At 51.5% G+C, this 17,318-nt stretch overlaps 1 protein-coding gene across 1 annotated transcript; it reads left to right on the top strand.

Annotated features, from left to right (window-relative positions):
* The first annotated feature begins 9,664 nt into the window (after positions 1-9,664).
* Positions 9,665-13,582, top strand: KRT18 (keratin 18). Its single transcript, XM_084749705.1, has 7 exons — positions 9,665-10,190; positions 10,974-11,056; positions 11,318-11,474; positions 12,035-12,199; positions 12,287-12,412; positions 12,682-12,905; positions 13,407-13,582. Exons 1-7 carry the CDS (start codon positions 9,789-9,791, stop codon positions 13,519-13,521), a joined length of 1,272 nt encoding a protein of 423 aa, XP_084605831.1. The 5' UTR covers positions 9,665-9,788; the 3' UTR covers positions 13,522-13,582.
* Positions 13,583-17,318: the final 3,736 nt, after the last annotated feature.

The following is a 17,318-nucleotide window of genomic DNA, read 5'->3' as shown; positions in this document are numbered from 1 at the left end:
AAAGACAGCAAGGCCTCCAGAGGTGGACCCGCCCTCTGGCTCGTGTGGAAGACCAGAGTCCTCACTCCTTGTGGCCAAATCTTGCTCAACCAGGTCGCCATTTCTGTCTTTCTGTCTGTCTGTCTCTCTCTCTGTCTCTGTCTCTGTCTCTATCTCTGTCTCTGTCTCTCTCTCTCTGATCTGATTTTTTATTTTATTTATGTGTATGAGTGTTTGGCCTGCATGTATGTATGTATAACAAGTGGGTGCCTGGTGCCCTTGAAGTTCAAAAGAAGGTGTCAGTCCTCTTGGAACTAGAGTTGATGGTTATGAGCCACTATGCAAGACCCGGAGCTGAGCCCAGGGGCTCTAGAAGGACAGCCAGCGCTCTTCACCACCGAGCCATCTCTCCAGACCCAGCCCCATTCTTTTGTTGTTTCGTTTTTTCGAGATAGCATTTCTCTGTGTCACCCTGCATTTCAGTTGTCACCTGGAATGTGTGGCACCAGGTGGCTTTTTCTACACAAACCCAAATATAACTGGGGAAAGAAATTTCTTTTTCTGAGACAGGGTTTCTCTGTGTAGCCTTGGCTGTCCACGACTCACTTTATAGACCAGGCTGGCCTCGAACTCACAGCGATCTGCCTGCCTCTGCCTCCCCAGTGCTGGGATTAAAGGCGTGCGCCACCATGCCTGGCTCAGAAAAGGAAATCTTAATTGAGAAAATGCATGTAGATAAGTCTATAAGGCATTTCATGAGTACTGGCTGATACGAGGGCCTCCACCCACTGTGGTTGGTGCCATCCCAGGGCAGGTGGTCCTAGGTCCTACAAGAGAGCAGGCTGAGCAAGCCATGGGGAGCAAGGCAGTAAGGGCCATTCCTCTGTGGTCTCTGCTTCAGTTCCTGCTGCCAGGTTCCTGCTCCGAGTGCCTGCTCTGGCTTCCTTCAATGACGGACTGTCATGTGGAAGTGGAAGGTAATAACTCCTCTCCTCTCCCTCTCGGAGTTGCTTCTGGTCATGCGTTTTATCACAGCAACAGAAACCCTAACTAAACAGGTTCCAAACTGAAGTCGCTATGTAACACCACTGTCGGGCCCACTGCTTCTATTGACGCCTGCCTGGTAGGCAGCATCGCCTGCCCCCAAAGCCAGAGACTAAAGTTCAGACGCAAGACCCTGCCTGGCAGAAGGAGTTGACATTAAGTGATGTGATCTCTGTAAAGTGCTGTGCCTGATACTCTGGGCAGGCTCAACATGTACCATGGCTGTTTCAAAAGGTACACGTTGTTGTTGTTTTAAAAGGTATATATTGTTGTTTTAAAAGGTATACATTGTTATTGTTTTAAAAGGTATACACTGTTGTTGTTTTAAAAGGTATACATTGTTATTGTTTTAAAAGGTATACATTGTTGTTGTTTTAAAAGGTATACATTGTTGTTGTTTTAAAAGGTATACATTGTTGTTGTGGTGGTGGTGGTAGAAGTCCAAGGTCATCCTCAGCTACACAGCAGATTCAAGGCCAGCCTCGGATACACTGCCTCAAGAACCAAAGCAACAGCAAGAAATTAAGAGCATCTCATTAAAAGATGTTACAAGAAGAAAAGAATGGGCTAGCAAGAGGGCTCCCTCGGTAATGATGCTTATGCCTCCAAGCCTGATGGTCCAGGTGGAGAAAGGAGATAACTGACCCTCAAAAGGTGTCCACGGACTCCATAGGTGCTCTGCAGAATATGCCTGTCACACAGACACACACACACACTACACACCGCACACGCATGCACACGCCATACACACATGCATGCATACAGGCATGCACACAGAGAGACAGACAGACACTTAAGTAAGTAATATAATAAATTTTTTACAAATCAAGAAAAAAGCTGGTGGTGGTGTCGCATACCTTTGATCCCAGTGGGAGGCACAGAGCGAGCTCTGAGTTCCAGGACCACCAGGGCTATATAGTCAGACCCTGTCTTGAAAAAAAAAGAAAAGAAAAGAAAAGGAAAAAAACCCTGAAAATACACTACATGGGAGGGGTAAAACATTGTGAATTGTATATCATGAAGAATTTAGATATATACATATAACACACACATTTTTAAAGTCTATTTTTTTTTAATAATTTTAAGCCTATTATCTTCTATGATGGGCAAAAGCTTTGAGTGGGCAGATCAAGGAAGAGATATACACTGGGCTTGGTGGCTCAAGCCTGTAATTCTACCCTATTTTTTTTAAAGACTTATTTATTTATTATGTATACAGTGCTCTATCTGCATGTACATCTGCAAGTCAGAAGAGGGCATCAGATCACATTATAGATGGTTGTGAGTCACCATGTGGTTGCTGGGAATTGAACTCATGACCTCCAGAAGGGCAGTCAGTGCTCTTAACCTCCGAGCCATCTCTCCAGCCTCTCCAGCCTCTAATTCTAGCACTTGAGAGGCTGAGGCAGGAGAATTGCCTCAAGTTTGAGACCAGCTGGGTTTTGTATAGTAAGTCCCATGACAACTTTTACTATGTATCGAAACTATTTCGTAAATAAATAAACAAAAGAAATTTTAAAAGAAGAAGAGAATGAGCTGAGCATGGTGGCCCACGCCTTTAATGCCAGCACTCAGCAGGCGGATGGCTGTGAGTTCGAGGGGTACAGAGAGTCCAGGACACCAAGGCTACACAGGGAAACTCTGTCTCAAAAAGAAGAGGAAGGAGAGGAGGAGGAGGAGGAGGAGATGTAGATCACAAGCTAGCACGTGAGAAATGCTAACGCCAAGCCTGATGGTGTACACACCTGTAATCCCAGCACATGGAGGCTGAAATAGGACAGCCTGGGCTACAGTAGGACAGCCTGGGCTATACAACAGTGTCCCTTCTGTGATTTTTCAGTCCTTCTTATTCAGACCCCAAATTCCTCTGATAATCCCCCTACCCCTGCTTCCCTCCAAATTTCGTAACACGCTGCTTTTTGTTATGGATTTTGACTTGGTTTTTTTTTTTCCCCCAATGATTTGTTTGTTTATACTTTCTGTGTGCATAGGTGTTTTGCCTGCATGCATAGACAGACATGAGGGTGTCAGATCCCCTCGAACTGGAGTTACAGGTAGTAGTGAGGTGCCATGTGGGTGCTGGGAGTGAACCTGGGTCCTCTGAAAGAGCAGCCACTGCTCTTAACCACTGAGCCATCTCTCCAGCCCCTTGACTTGTTTTTGTTGTTGTTGTTGTTTAAACAGAGTCTCGGTGTAATTTGGCTAAGTCTCAAACTTACTATGTAGCCAAGGCTGGCCTTGAACTCATAACCTCCTACCCCACCCAGCGCTAGGATTATAGACATGATCTGCTATGCCCAGCCTTCTCTTGATTTTTATCTATCTATAGATCTATTACCTATCTATCTATCTATCATCTATCTATCTATCTATCTTTAACCAAAGTCTCTCTGTGTAGGCCGGGCTGCCCTGGAACTCTCTACGTAGACCAGCCTGGCCTTGAACTCACAGCGTTGCACCTGCCTCTGCCTCCTGAGTGTACGGATTAGGGTTAAGCACCACTATTCCTGGCCCCTCTCTTGGTTTTCACACAGCTGGTGTCAGTTGTCATTTCGGACCCAGACATCTGGAAACCCACGCTCACTCCTCACCCCACTTTGCACTGAGACCTCCTAGCTGCCTTTCACGTAGCTCCCTCATTCACCGTTTCCGTTGGGGGAGAGGCAGGAGGACCATGGGTCACCTATGCTGAGCCCCAGCTCTGGAGCAGCAGCGAGTGTCAGTGTTCTGCTCTCTGCAATGGCTGCCTTGCTGCACACTGCCACACTTGCTAGGGAAGCCCTCTGCTCACCGTGCCACCTCCAAGGGCTTGTGCGTGTTGGGCAAGCACTCCACCATGGAGTCACATCCCCAACCCCTTTGAAACCTTCTTTTATTAAGATTTTATTTATTTGTTTATTTTCAGACAGGGTCTTACCATGTAGGCCAAGGCTGGCCTTGAACTCACAGAGATCCCCCTCTCTGACTTTCATGTGCTGGGATTAAAGGCGTGCGCCACCAGGCTGGCACTTGTTTATTCTCTTATTTATACACATTTACTTGTGAGTGCTCACACACATGGAGGTCGGAAGACAATTTGCAGTTTGTTAACTTCTTCCACCACGTTGGTTCCGGGGATTGAACTCGGGTCTTCAGGCTTGGCAGCAGGCCTCTTTCCTAGCTGAGCCACGTCACTGGACAGTCTGTGTCACTTCTGTTCTTTTCCTTTGCCTCATGCTCAAGCTCTACCCAAATCCTCTCAGCCGTTGGTGCTGTGCAGGGTTCTAAGACTCCCAGCTAAGGACACAAAGGGTAGATACAGCTGTTTTCCAGTTTGCATGAAGGCCAGTCCCACCTGCTGCTATTGCAGGCTTTCCTAAACTGCAGCCTTGGTTTTCTTAGATTTATCTATTTATTGTACATGAGCACTTTATCTGCAGAAGAGGGCACCAGATCACACTACAGATGTGGTTGCTGGGAATTGAACTCAGGACCTCTGGAGGAGCAGGCGGTGTGCTCTGAACCACTGAAGCCACCTCTCCAGCCCTTTCTAGGACTTATAAGGCAATCTCTCCAGGTGCAGCCTGAAGCCCGGCCAAATCAAAAGGAGAGAAAAGAAAAGGTATCCGTCACGGCAGACTGACTCCATGACTTTGAGAACAGACTCTTGGCCACACTGCTGTTCCAGTTCACCCTCTGGTCTGTAGACTCATTCTTAGTACCACGCCCCTTAGCACCACAGTGCTGCTGCTGAGGAAACCAACGCCAGTGCTGTTTGCTTAAGATCATGCAGTTTGTCGTGTGAGGGTGCGCAACCTTTATCTTGGCACTTGGGGGTGGGTGGGTTGCAGAGGCAGGTGGATCTCTGTGAGTTCAAGGCTAGCCTGGCCTAAAGAGTGAATTCCAAGATGGCCAGAGCTACACAGAGAGACCCTGTCTCAAACAACGAACAACAACAAAAAAAAACCCCCAAGGAACTGTGAATGTTCTCCTCTGGGCAGACTCTAGCTAGGTGACACTGAGATACTGGGGGTACACCTGAAGAGAAACCAGGTTCACCCAAGACAATAAGGGAAGAGAAGAAGAGGAAAGGAGACGCCAGGCAGTGCCAAAGGAAGGAGGCTGTAGTGGAGAGCAGGGGTCACGGGAGGCTCGAGGGCGTCAGCTTCCGCACCTGGAGAGCCCTGGCAGGCAGGCAGGTGCTCCTGAGAAGGCATGTAGGGTTTTCCTCTTCCATCAGCCCTGGGAAAGAGCCTGCGATAGGAGCGACTGAGGCAATTACTCTGAAAACAGCAGCGCATCCCCGCCCTCCCGCTCTGGGGGAGCATGCCTGAATGGAGCCCTCAGAACCCCACCCTGACCCTACCCTGCACCAGCAGCCCTCACACCTCCAAAGATTCCTGGTCAACCCTCAGTGGCCCCTGCTCCCCAGCAGCACCCGAAGCTGCACGTTTCACACACACACACACACACACACACACACACACTCTCTCTCTCTCTCTCTCTCTCTCTCTCTCTCTCTCTCTCTCTCTCTCTCTCTCTCTCTCTCTCTCTCCAGTCTACCCAACTATACTTCCCAACTCTAAAGCCTACTTTAAGTCATCCAGGTAGCCTAGACGGTCTATGTATTTTGAGCCTCTGATCCTCCAGCCTCTACACGCCACGCCCTGTGATTACAGGCCTCCATCATAAGATTCAGCTCAGGGCTTCCTAGTCAAAAGACACCTCAGCCCTTTTCTGTTTGTTTGTTTGTTTGTTTGTTGTTCTTTTAGGCCAGCCTGAAACCCACTATGACCTTGAGCACCAAATATTCTTTTTTTTTTTTTTTTTTTTTTTTTTTTTTGGTTTTTCGAGACAGAGTTTCTCTTTATAGCCCTGGCTGTCCTAGACTCACTCTGTAGACCAGGCTGGCCTGGAACTCACAGCGATCTGCCTGCCTCTGCCTCCCAAATCCTGGGATTAAAGGCGTGCGCCACCACCGCCGGCTAGCTCCAAATTCTCTTGCATTCACATCTTTCAGTGCTGGCATCACAGGTTTGTGCCACCGCGCCCAGCTCACCATTTTCTTTCTTACTGTGTGTGTGGGGGGGGGGGTTGTTTTCGGGAAGGGAGGTTGTTGGGTTTTTTTGTTTTTGTTTTTTAAGGCAAGCTTCCTCTGTGTAGCCTTGGCTGTCCTGAAATTCACTCTTTAGACCAGGCTTTCCAGGACCAACCTAGTCCACACAGCGCGCTCCAAGGAAGATGATGGAACGAGCCTTGCACTGGAAGTAGAGACCACACCACACAGACCTGGAATGTCTAAACACCTTCGCTTCCACCCCGCCCCCACCCTCACCCCACCCCCGTGTCTCCGATGGTCCATCCCACCTCTATCCCACCGCCTGCGAGCCTGACTGATAACAATCTCTGGGCCAAAAGACTCCAGACCCTCCCAATCGTCTCTAATCCTCTAATCGCCCACTATCTGGTTTGCAAAGAGCAGAGCTCTTGCCCTTAATTGGAGAATACCTACGCGGGGGTGGGGGTGGGGGTGCTGGGGGAGGGTGGGGGACGGAGGGGTTGAGCCACCGCCCACCCCACAGTCACCACCGGGCTTTCTCCTAGTTAAACCTGCAGTGCAGGTTTCTCTCCCCTAAATGTAGGGCCTGGGGGCGGGGAGGGGGGAGAACCAGCTCCTTTCCCCCAAACACCCCCACCCCACCCTTCAGCCCATCGCTCACCCCACCGCCCAACCTCCTCTTTTCACGTCTTTGTTCTCAGCACCTCTGGCTGGCCACTCGCGCTCGCTCCTCCCTCTCCACCGCCTGCCTTCATTGCTTCCTCTCTCCCCTTTCCACCTTGCCACCGCCCACAGCCCAGAGGCCCAGGCCCCCGGAGGTGGGGTGGGGGTGGGGGCCTTGGGTCGAAACCAGGCCCTCACGTGCCCGTCTCCCCCACCCTCCTAGAGACTGTCGGGCTGAGCTTTTAGGCCTGGTCTCAGAGGAATCTGGTACTACTGGAAAGGGGCAAGCTGGCACTGGACTCCGGAGGTCGGTATTTGCCCTGATGCTGCAAGAGGTCAGGAATGCGACCATCTGCGTTAGCTGTGAGCGATAAGGGGATATTTCAGCTCTACAGCCAGACGCCAACCTCCCGCCACAGACCGGTCCCGGCTTCATGGGTGGGGCAAGATCAGAGCAGGATCCAACCTGGGGTTTAGAGAAGAATTCTAGGGTCTGAAAGAACTCAGAGTCCCCCATTAGTCCCACACGATCTGAAGCCAGTCCCGCCCTGGCGTGGTTGCACACGCGGCAGATCGCTGTGATTTCGAGGCCAGCCTGGTCTACCAAGTGAGTCCAGGACAGCCAAGGCTACACAGTGAAACCTTGTCTCGAAAAACCAACAGAGAAGAGACAGAGAGAGAGAGACCGTCACTTTGCCCTCGTGAGGGAGGCCTTACTCGCAATAAGCAATCCCTATTTGTTCCAGACTCGGTGCTGTCGTTAACATTCTCACACATCGCATGCCAGAAGTCTAGACAGGCAGTTCTTTTATTCCTACCCAAAGAAGTGAGGGGATAAATCAGTTTAGTAATTTTTTGAGGTTATCCAACCAGCAAAGCACTCAAGTTGGATAACATAAAGCTTATTTAAAAAAAGAAAAAAGAAAAGAAAAGGCAAAAAGCCTCTACAGAACATTTAATCAGTACAGTTCTATAAAATAAATAGGGCAATTGTAGAACTCAGTGGAAGAATTTGTAAAATTGAAAGCCCCTTTAACTGGCTGGAATCTACACACACACACACACACACACACACACAAACACACACACACACACACACACACCCCAGAAGCTTTCATGCAAAGCCAGTGGGCATTCATTTGTATGTCGTTTTGCATTCCATTTGCCTGGCTACGTCCAGCCTCGCCAGCCAGCTCCCAGGGAATCTTCCAGGGTTTTCCCATGCAGAAGGAGGCAGGCTTAGAACAAGCCATTCACAGCCTACATCCTCTTGCTGACCTGCCGACCTAGGCACGCTCTTCCTAGAGCCCCTTTCTCTCCTGGTTTTTCTTTTCTGTCTGCCCACACAGAATCAGTGCAGCTGGCCGCTCACTCGATAAGAAAGATCAATAAGTCCAGAGCAAAGACCATGGCCACCTGTGTAACAAACACCACGTCCTGCTGGAAAAACAGGCTCTTCCTAGGGCCGACCAACCCGAACGAACCTCAGGCTTTCTCCCTCTTCCTTTGGCTAGAGTGGTCCGGCTGGTGGGGTCTGGGAGGGAGTTTCTCCAGGGAACATGCTGGAGAGCCAGAGAGCATTATGAAGACTGACCAGGAAGGAAAGAAGAAAAGACCCAGGGAACAGGAGGAGGTGGGGGTGCAAGTGGGTGACGGGTGGAGGTGGGGGAGTGGACGGGCAGGAGTCTGGTTCAAACTCAGTAAGGTATTTCTACAAATCCTGATCTGTCCTCTCAGTCTTTGGAGGGACAGTGGTCTCTCTTCCTTGCTGTTCCCATGGCTACCAGAAAGGGCGTGACACACAGCAGGTGTCCAGAAAATACTGGTTAAACCACATGTGCTCTTGGGCTGGTGGTGTGTTCACCTAGTGGAGAGCATATCTGTGCAATATGAGGCTTTGGATTTGATCCTCCTCTGCATAAACCGAGAGCAGTGTCTCATGCCTGTGATCTCAGCACTTAAAAGTGGGCCAGGAGCCGGGTGTAGTGGCGCACGCCTTTAATCCCAGCACTTGGGAGGCAGAGGCAGGCGGATCGCTGAGTTTGAGGCCAGCCTGGTCTACAAAGAGAGCCCAGGACAGCCAAGGACACATAGAGAAACCCTGTCTCGAAAAACCTAAAAAAAAAAGTGGGCCAGGAAGATCGGGAGTTGAAGGCTATCCTTGGCTACATAGAAAGCTCCAGACCAGCCTGAGCTACATAAGATCCTGACTCAAAAAAAGAAGGGTGAAAGCCGGAGTGTGGTGGCGCACACCTTTAATCCCAGCACTGGGGAGGCAGAGGCAGGCGTATTGCTGTGAGTTCGAAGCCAGCCTGGTCTACAGAGTGTGAGTCCAGGACAGCCAGGGCTACACAGAGAAACCCTGTCTCGAAAAACCAAGAAGAAGAGGAGGAGGAGGAGGAGGAGGAGGAAGAGTGAGGGAAAAGAAAGAAAATAGTTAAGTAAAGAGGTCTCCAGACGTGGGACGTCTCTGTGGACTGAGTGAGGAAATGCGGTCCTGTGTATTTGAGAATATGTATTTCCATGGTCCCCTACGGATCCTCAGCTGGGTGTCTGGGAACCCAGTGCCGCGGGGGTGGGACCAGAGTGGGAAAACCAAGAGATCTGCACTCAGGATCGTGTGTTCTGTTCTTCCTGAGGTCCGGATTATTTCCCCCAGACTCCTGGGACTCCAGAACCGACGCAGACATAAACTCCACAAAATCTTCGCCCTAATGGACACCTCTTTTGTCTGTATGAAGGGTATTAAAACGCATCTCCTGCCTTAAAAGCAGAATCTCAAGGGCTAACACCGCCTGCTCTTCTTTCTGTGCGCTCCCTAGGTCGGGGGGGGGGGGCGGGGGCCGGCACACTGCGGGCGTCTGTATTGACCGAGAAAGGCTGCGACCAGGTAGGTCACAGGATTCGCCCGGTCTTGGCGCCTAAGGCTCCAGTGACAGAGGCGGGGCCGGCTCCAGAGGTCCCCACCTCCTCCCTGAGCTATATAATAGATCCGGGACGGCCACCCTTCGCGGACGAACTCCTGTCCTGGTCTCTCTCGCTTTGCTCTCCTCTCCTGACCAAGATGAGCTTCACCACTCGTTCCACCACCTATTCCACCAACTACCGGTCCCTGGGCTCCGTGCGGACGCCCAGCCAACGGGTCCGGCCTGCCAGCAGCGCGGCCAGCGTCTACGCAGGCGCTGGGGGCTCCGGCTCCCGGATCTCCGTGTCCCGTTCCACGGGCGTCTGGGGTGGCTCCGCGGGGTACTCAGGCCCGGCGGGAATGGGTAGCATCCAAACCGAGAAGGAGGCCATGCAAGACCTGAACGACCGCCTGGCCAGCTACCTGGACAAGGTGAAGAGCCTGGAGACTGAGAACAGGAGGCTGGAGATCAAAATCCGGGAGCATCTGGAGAAGAAGGGGCCCCAGGGCGTCAGAGACTGGGGCCACTATTTCAAGACCATCGAAGACCTGAAGGCTCAGGTAAGGGGTATGAAGGGAGGAGCCTTAGCCCCCGGCTGCTCGGGCCATCCAGTGCGCCCCTTCCCCCCTCCCCCCAGCTCGGGCCCCTTCCACTCTTTCCGCATTCATCCCATTTCCCCGTTCTGTGGGACGGCGTTAGGAACACTTTGGATCCCTACCCACAACCTGTAGGAATTCCAAGGGTAGCGGCTACACGTGGGAGCCGGCTTCCCGCAAGGGGTGCAGTGGGAAGGTAACAGGATTAAAAGCCTCTCCAGAAAAAAAAAAAAGGGAGGGGGCTGGCTGGTCATAAAGTGGACCCTAGACACGCACTCCTTTTCCAGCAGGGTCGGCTAGAGGGTTAAGCGGATATGGCTAAGGCTGAGTCACCTAGGAGTAAACAGGAGCCTACCTGTAGGAGGGGCCACGGGGGGGGGGGGGCGGGGGGAGGGAGGAGGGTAGTAAGCAGGTGCACAGGGAGAAAGTACCAGGAGAGGATCAGAGAAACCTTGTTGGAAGCTGCTCAATTGCGGGCAGTCCAGATAGTGCAGGCTCAGGCAGAGGGGCAAGGTGCCAGGACGGGAGGCACAGGTGGGAGCGCTGGCTCTGGCAGTTCCTGGGACTGGGGTGGATTCACTGAAATGTAAGCCGCGTTACCTCATGAGAGGGTGGGACCAGGAGGAGAGAGAGGAGGGGGCTGCATTCGGGATGTAAAGTGAGTAAATACATAAATCTCTTAAAAAAAAAAAAAAAGACATGTCTCCACACCACAATCAGAGCAGCTCTCTGCTTTAATATGCCCAGATCTTTGAGAACTCTGTGGACAATGCCCGCATCGTCCTGCAGATCGACAACGCTCGTCTGGCTGCCGACGACTTCAGAGTGAAGTAAGTCTGGGGCCCACAGCCAAGAACCAGCTGCTCCTGGGGCAGTGTGATAGTAGGGTGCTGGTTCCGAGGCTCATTCAGGTTTGGGCCCGTTGACTGGTCTTGTTAGCTGTTCATGTGAGCAGCCCAGGTTAAGCACACTGCTCCTCGTAGGCAAGAACAGTGGCTTAGGATGGGCACAGGCTAGTCCGTGGAGGTGGCACCTGCTGAGAAGGTTCTAGATCAGGCAGGGCCTGCTGATGGCCTCCACTCCCCCTTCAGGTACGAGACAGAGCTGGCCATGCGCCAGTCCGTGGAGAGCGACATCCATGGGCTCCGAAAGGTGGTCGATGACACCAATATCACAAGGCTGCAGCTGGAGACGGAAATTGAAGCACTCAAGGAGGAACTGATGTTCATGAAGAAAAACCACGAGGAGGTAAGTGGAGCCACTGACCAAGCCCGGGAGAGCCAAGGGCCAGGCTGCCCCCAAACCAGACTTGCATGGAAATAACAGCCCGCGCTGTTAATCTGTTATGATAGCACATGTTCTATGGCTCACTCAAGTTATACTATATGAGACCAGGATAATGGGAACTAAGGCCTGGCGAGCAGCCCTACCACTTGGAAAGCTGAGGCAGGAGCATAGAGTTCAGTGCCAAGCCGTCTTACTACACAGAAGAAAATAGACTGTGAAGGATAAGGAGCCAGTCTTAGGAGCAGGGGCTGACGGGCGTAATGGCGGGCCTTCTGGAAGAAGTTTAAGGTAAGATTTGTGGAAGAGGAGGTTAAAATCGCCTGTGAGTGACAGGTTCAGGCAGTGAGGGAGTGGCCGCTCAACTCATCCCGAGCAGAAGCCCAGATCGAGGCTTGAGAGCACATGCGTGGGATTTCCCCATCCTCTGCCGCCATTACGCTCATCGTAATGCAAGGCTGGGTTGGAACTCTGACCTTGAGCGGCCCCCACCCACCCCGTCCCCTTTTCTCTCCCTTCTTCAGGAAGTCCGAGGTCTGGAAGCCCAGATTGCCAATTCTGGATTGACCGTGGAAGTGGATGCCCCCAAATCTCAGGACCTCAACAAGATCATGGCGGACATCCGTGCTCAGTATGAGGAGCTGGCTCAGAAGAACCGCGAGGAAATGGACAAGTACTGGTCCCAGCAGGTATGCGGGAGAAAAGACCAGCTGCCAGGGTGGGAGGGGGCGGCTGCCCAGGACGGCGGGTCCAGACTGACCCTCCCCACCCTGCAGATAGAGGAGAGCACCACCATCGTTACCACCAGGTCTGCCGAAAGCAGAGACGCTGAGAACACGCTCACTGAGCTGAGACGCACTTTCCAGGCCTTGAAGATTGATCTGGAGTCCGTGGAAAATCAGGTAAGAGTTCTCCAGTCGCCTGCTACAGCTTTTTCAGACCCCGCCCTCTGACATGTGGCCTCAGCCCCAACTCTCTCATCCCTAAGCCCTCCTCTGCACACCCCCAATCAAGAGACACCCCCCACCCAAAGATGAGCCACTTCCCCTTGCATTTCCCGTGACTCCCACACTGTAGCCCAGCACTTGACGGACAGGAGACCTTTCAGAGGATGAAAGGCTGAGCAGGCTAGGACTGGGGCCTCACCCTCCCATCTCTCTGTGCCCTGCAGAAGGTCAATTTGGCGAACAACCTTGCGGACGTGGAGGCCCGGTACAGCACGCAGATGGAGCACCTCAACGGGATCCTCCTGCAGCTGGAGTCGGAGCTGGCACAAACCCGGGCAGAGGGGCAGCGCCAGACCCAGGAGTACGAGGCCCTGCTGAACATCAAGGTCAAGCTGGAGGCCGAGATTGCCACCTACCGCCGCTTGCTGGAAGATGGGGAAGACTTCAGGTGAGTGGTGCTCCCCTGACCACAAAGCGAGGGTCGTCTCTCCACTTCCGGGGAGCCCCAAGGTCTGTTTGTCCCATAGTCACTGAGCCATGAGACTGAGTTACAAGAGCCCATTCACAAGACAAGAATAATTGAGTTAGCCTGGCGGTGGTGGCGCACGCCTTTAATCCCAGCACCAGGAGGCAGAGGCAGGTGGATAGCTGTGAGTTCGAGGCCAGCTTGGTCTGCAGAGTGAGTCCAGGACAGCCAGGCCTACACAGAGAGACCCTGTCTCAAAAAATTTTTTAAAAGAAAGAAAAGAAAAGAAAATGATTAAGCACTGCCCCTTGGTTGTTTTGGGGGTATTGAAGTTCAGCACTGAGTTTCCCTTTTCTAGAAGAAACAGCTGACTTGAATTTGGAGGTAAAGAAAGGGGCCAGGGAGAAAGAGCTGTGTCTACATTCCCCGTCTCCGTTCCGCTCTGTGGGGCTGTTCGTAACCAACGCTTGCTCATTGTTACAGTCTCAGTGATGCCCTGGACAGCAGCATGCAAACCATCCAGAGGACAACCACCCGCAAGGTCGTGGATGGCAAAGTGGTGTCTGAGACCAACGACACCAGAGTTCTGAGGCACTGAGGCCGAGAAGGCGGGTACCCCTGGGAACTAAGGGACCAATAAAAGTTGAGAGGTCACCGGATGCCATTTTGTGTCTTCCTGCTTGTGCACGTGTACTTGGGCAGTGGGAGAGGAAGGGTCTCAGTGCTTAAAACACCTGAAAGAAGATGAAGTAGGAGACGTGACAGTCGGAGGGAGAGGTGAAAGGGTAATAAAATGTGAGCTCTCCCACTCAAGAGACCTGGTGAAGAAGCCAGGCTCAGTGGTGTGCACATGTGACTTGGGGTAAGGCAGGAGGATCATGAGTTCAAGGCCAGGCTGGGCTATATAGCAAATTTCAAAACAAAAACCAAAGCTGAGTGTGGTTGCCCACTTCTAAAACCCCAGAGCTTGGAAGTGGTAAGAGGATCAGGAATTCAAGGCTTTCATCTGCTACAGAGCAAATTTGAAGCCAGCCTGAGCTATACGAGTTGCTGTCTCAAAAGGGGACCTAGGGAAGAACTTAGCAAAGCCAGGCATGGTGGCACAGGCCTCTAATGCCAGCACCTGGGAAGCAGAAGCAGGAACATCGTGAGTTCAAAGCTAGCCTGGGCTATTCCCACCCTCTTTAGAAGAAAATAGAACACACACACACACACACACACACACACACACACACACACACACACACACACACACGTTCCCCCAGGCCCTGCTCTGATACTCAGTGAAAACAGGTAAAGCCGAAGTGAGGAAGCAGAAATCCACATGGCGGCTCCTAGGCAGGCAAGCAGGCATCCACGCGAGTAAGAGTGGGAGTCCTGTGGCACGGTCCTGGGCTTGTGTTGGAGCTAAATGGCCAAGCAATGGAAACAACACAGGTCTAAAATAACAATCTGAGTCGGGGTTGGGGTGGAGGGTGCATTCAGGAGACAGAGGCAGGCCAAGCTCTATGAGTTCGAGGCCACCCTAGTCTGCATAGCCAGTTCATGACAGTCAGTGCTACATAGAGAGATCCTATCTCTAATAAATAAATAGATGATTTAAAAATAAAAATAACAGTCTCTCTATTGAGAAGATAATGTGTCTTTCTTAGTTTTAAAAAATTATGGAAGTTAACATATAGTCCAAAAGGAAAGAAGAAACTAAAATTGAAAACACATCTCTGCTGCCCAGAACTCATTTACCACAATTAAATAGGACAGGCATATACCAATATTTTATTTTGCTTTATATGTGCAGGATTATGCTCAGAGTTCTGCACCTTAATTGCTTCAGTTCATTGTTCCTCCTTTAACAATGTATCTTGGAAGGGGGCGTGTACCCTGCCTCTCTGCAGGCTGAAGTTGGACAGGACCTGGTCTGGTTACAAAGTAAGGCCTTGCCTCACCCGTTTGAACAGCTGCCAACAGCTACAGTGTGGAATACAAAGTTACTGAACCCGGATATTCCAGTAACTAGAGATGTCTTAGTCTCCAGCATGTCTGTGGAGCAAGTTAATAAAAATGGTACCATAAAAACACACCTGGGAAGGACCACTCTGGGCCAGGCCTTGTGCTGTGCTTCAGTGTATACACAGTGAATAAGATGCCTTGGAAATAAACAAATAAATAAACAAAATGCCTGTTAGTTTTTCCTCACAAGACTCACAGCTGGAGACCAAAGACACAGAGGTTTCCACTCATTTTTTCAGCATGCGTGGTAGCACCGGTTACACACCAGCCACTCTTATTGATGCTTGTGACACAACAGACAGAAAAGAGCCCGTGTGGCTGTGGGAATTACATTATGGTGATGGGAAAGGCCAATAAAGATGGCAAGGATTACACAGCATGTCAGAGGGGGTTGAGTGGTGGCATCGGCGAGAAGCAGGAAAGGAGCCTTGGAAGTGGAGTGTCAGGAGAGACGCAGTCAGGATCACAACTGAAACAAGAGTTTGCCTGAGGAAAGCAGTGTGTTTAGGGTGTCCTGAGTGGGAAAGCTAAAGGTCACGCCGCCACTTGAGGCCTTGGCTTCTTGAGCCCCAGGGGACAGCACTATGTCGGCCCGTAGCATCAGCACCCAGTCCCCAGTGCGGGCCCCGAGACAAGAAGAGTCAGGGGAGGGTGATCCGTGGGCAGAGACAGGGCCTCCCGTTCCTGAGCAAGGTCCGAGTTTCCTAAGAGGTTAGCTGGAAGTTCTGCAGGAAGGCCCCGGCTCTGACTTTCAGAGAACCCTTTCTTCTCTGCAGCATGGACCAACGGTGACTCACACTGTTTACACAGGCCTCCCCTGAGTAAACACAGCCAGCAACCCTTTGTCCCACAGATTCTTTCTGTCCTCCCAGCCACTGCCCTGTCTTCCCACCCTTGCAGCGGTCCTCTGCAGGACACTCATCTGTGGGGAGAGATGAGCTGTATTTCCTGAGATTTGTGTGGGAAGAGCAGCTGAGGTTTCCTCGCCCCATCCCTCTTCAATGTCTTCCAAATATGCAGGTTTGGCGTGGAGTGTGTTTTCTCAAACGGGGGTGCCAAACCGGCCCAAAGCTAAGGCTGAAAGTCCCTGGCAGGACCTGAGTGCTACTCCTAGCTGAATCAGGCTGATCCCAGAAACCTGAGACCAGGCACCTGACGTGCTTAGCCCTCCCCGAAGAGACAGGGGTTCGCAGTTCCCAGGGCTCTTACGCATTTGATCCTCATTACAATCCTGTGAGGTATGCGAGGCAGCAGCTGTTATTGGCTCTGGATCAGAGCTGGACACTGAAGTCCACGGACATCACATGACCTGTCCCAGTTTGCAGAGACAGGAGCTTGAAGTAGGAGGAGGCTCGGGTCTCTAGGCTCTTTCTGGAGTATGGGGCGTGTGTGTGTGTGTGTGTGTGTGTGTGTGTGTGTGTGTGTGTGTGTGTGTGTGTGTGTGTGTGTGATCCGTCCGTCTGTCTGTCTCTGTCTCTCTGTGTCCGTCTCTCTCTCTCTCTCTCTCTCTCTCTCTCTCTCTCTCTCTCTCTCTCTCTCTGTGTGTGTGTGTGTGTGTGTGTGTGTGTGTGTGTGTGTGTGTGTGCAGCTCCCTGCTTGAACTTGACCAGCCAGCCACTAAGTCAGAGTATACCAACCAGGTGTTGTAGCACACAATACCACCACAGCACACATCTCTGTGGTGAGGAAGCAGAAACTGGAAGGTCACAGCAAATTCAAGGCCAGGTGGGACTACACAGAGAGACAACACACACCACACACACATGCATGCACACACATGCATACACACACATGCACACTCAAGCACACACACATGCACATGCACACGCACTGCTGAGGCTTGAATCCTCAGACTCAGAGATTCTAACTCAGTTGTTCAAGGGTGAGGCCCCAGGATTCAGGGGAATTATTTGAAAACCTCTCTTGGTGATCTTAATAGGCAGCCCCATGTTGTTGTTTTTAATTATCAATATTATCAGTATGCCCAGCTAGCAGTCAACCAACACATACACAGACACCTGTTATATTTTAAATAGCCTTAGTTAACCTGGGGCAAGACAGACATTAATCCTCTAAACTACTTCCCATAGTGGGGCAGGTAACCCATACCTGCGCCAATCCCACGCCATCTGCTTCTAATATTTTCTATCAAGCTACCTCCCATCCACAGTTCCAAATACTTGCTAATGTTCTTCACCTGGGCCGGATTCTCCATCCACGCCGGCCATGTGCTTCTCTTCCAGCTACCCATGGCGGCCTTCTTCTCCTCCTCCCTTCTCCTCTTCTTTCTTCTCCTTCGTCTTCTCCCCAAGATTCTCTCTGTGTAAACCCGGGAACCTTAGCCACACCTATCTCACTTGCCCTGCCCAGGTGGGATGGTGTTTT

Source organism: Acomys minous (genome assembly GCF_964271855.1).
Source record: "Acomys minous genome assembly, chromosome: 12".
NCBI lineage: Eukaryota > Metazoa > Chordata > Mammalia > Rodentia > Muridae > Acomys > Acomys minous.
The sequence above is the reverse complement of the archived record's forward strand: the minus strand, read 5'-3'. Positions and strand labels throughout refer to the sequence as shown.

Coding starts and splice junctions, on each gene's coding strand:
- KRT18 (XM_084749705.1), top strand. CDS start 9,789: ATGAGCTTCACCACTCGTTCCACCACCTATTCCACCAACTACCGGTCC. Junction 10,191..10,973: donor TCGAAGACCTGAAGGCTCAG/GTAAGGGGTATG, acceptor TAATATGCCCAG/ATCTTTGAGAACTCTGTGGA. Junction 12,413..12,681: donor TGGAGTCCGTGGAAAATCAG/GTAAGAGTTCTC, acceptor TGTGCCCTGCAG/AAGGTCAATTTGGCGAACAA.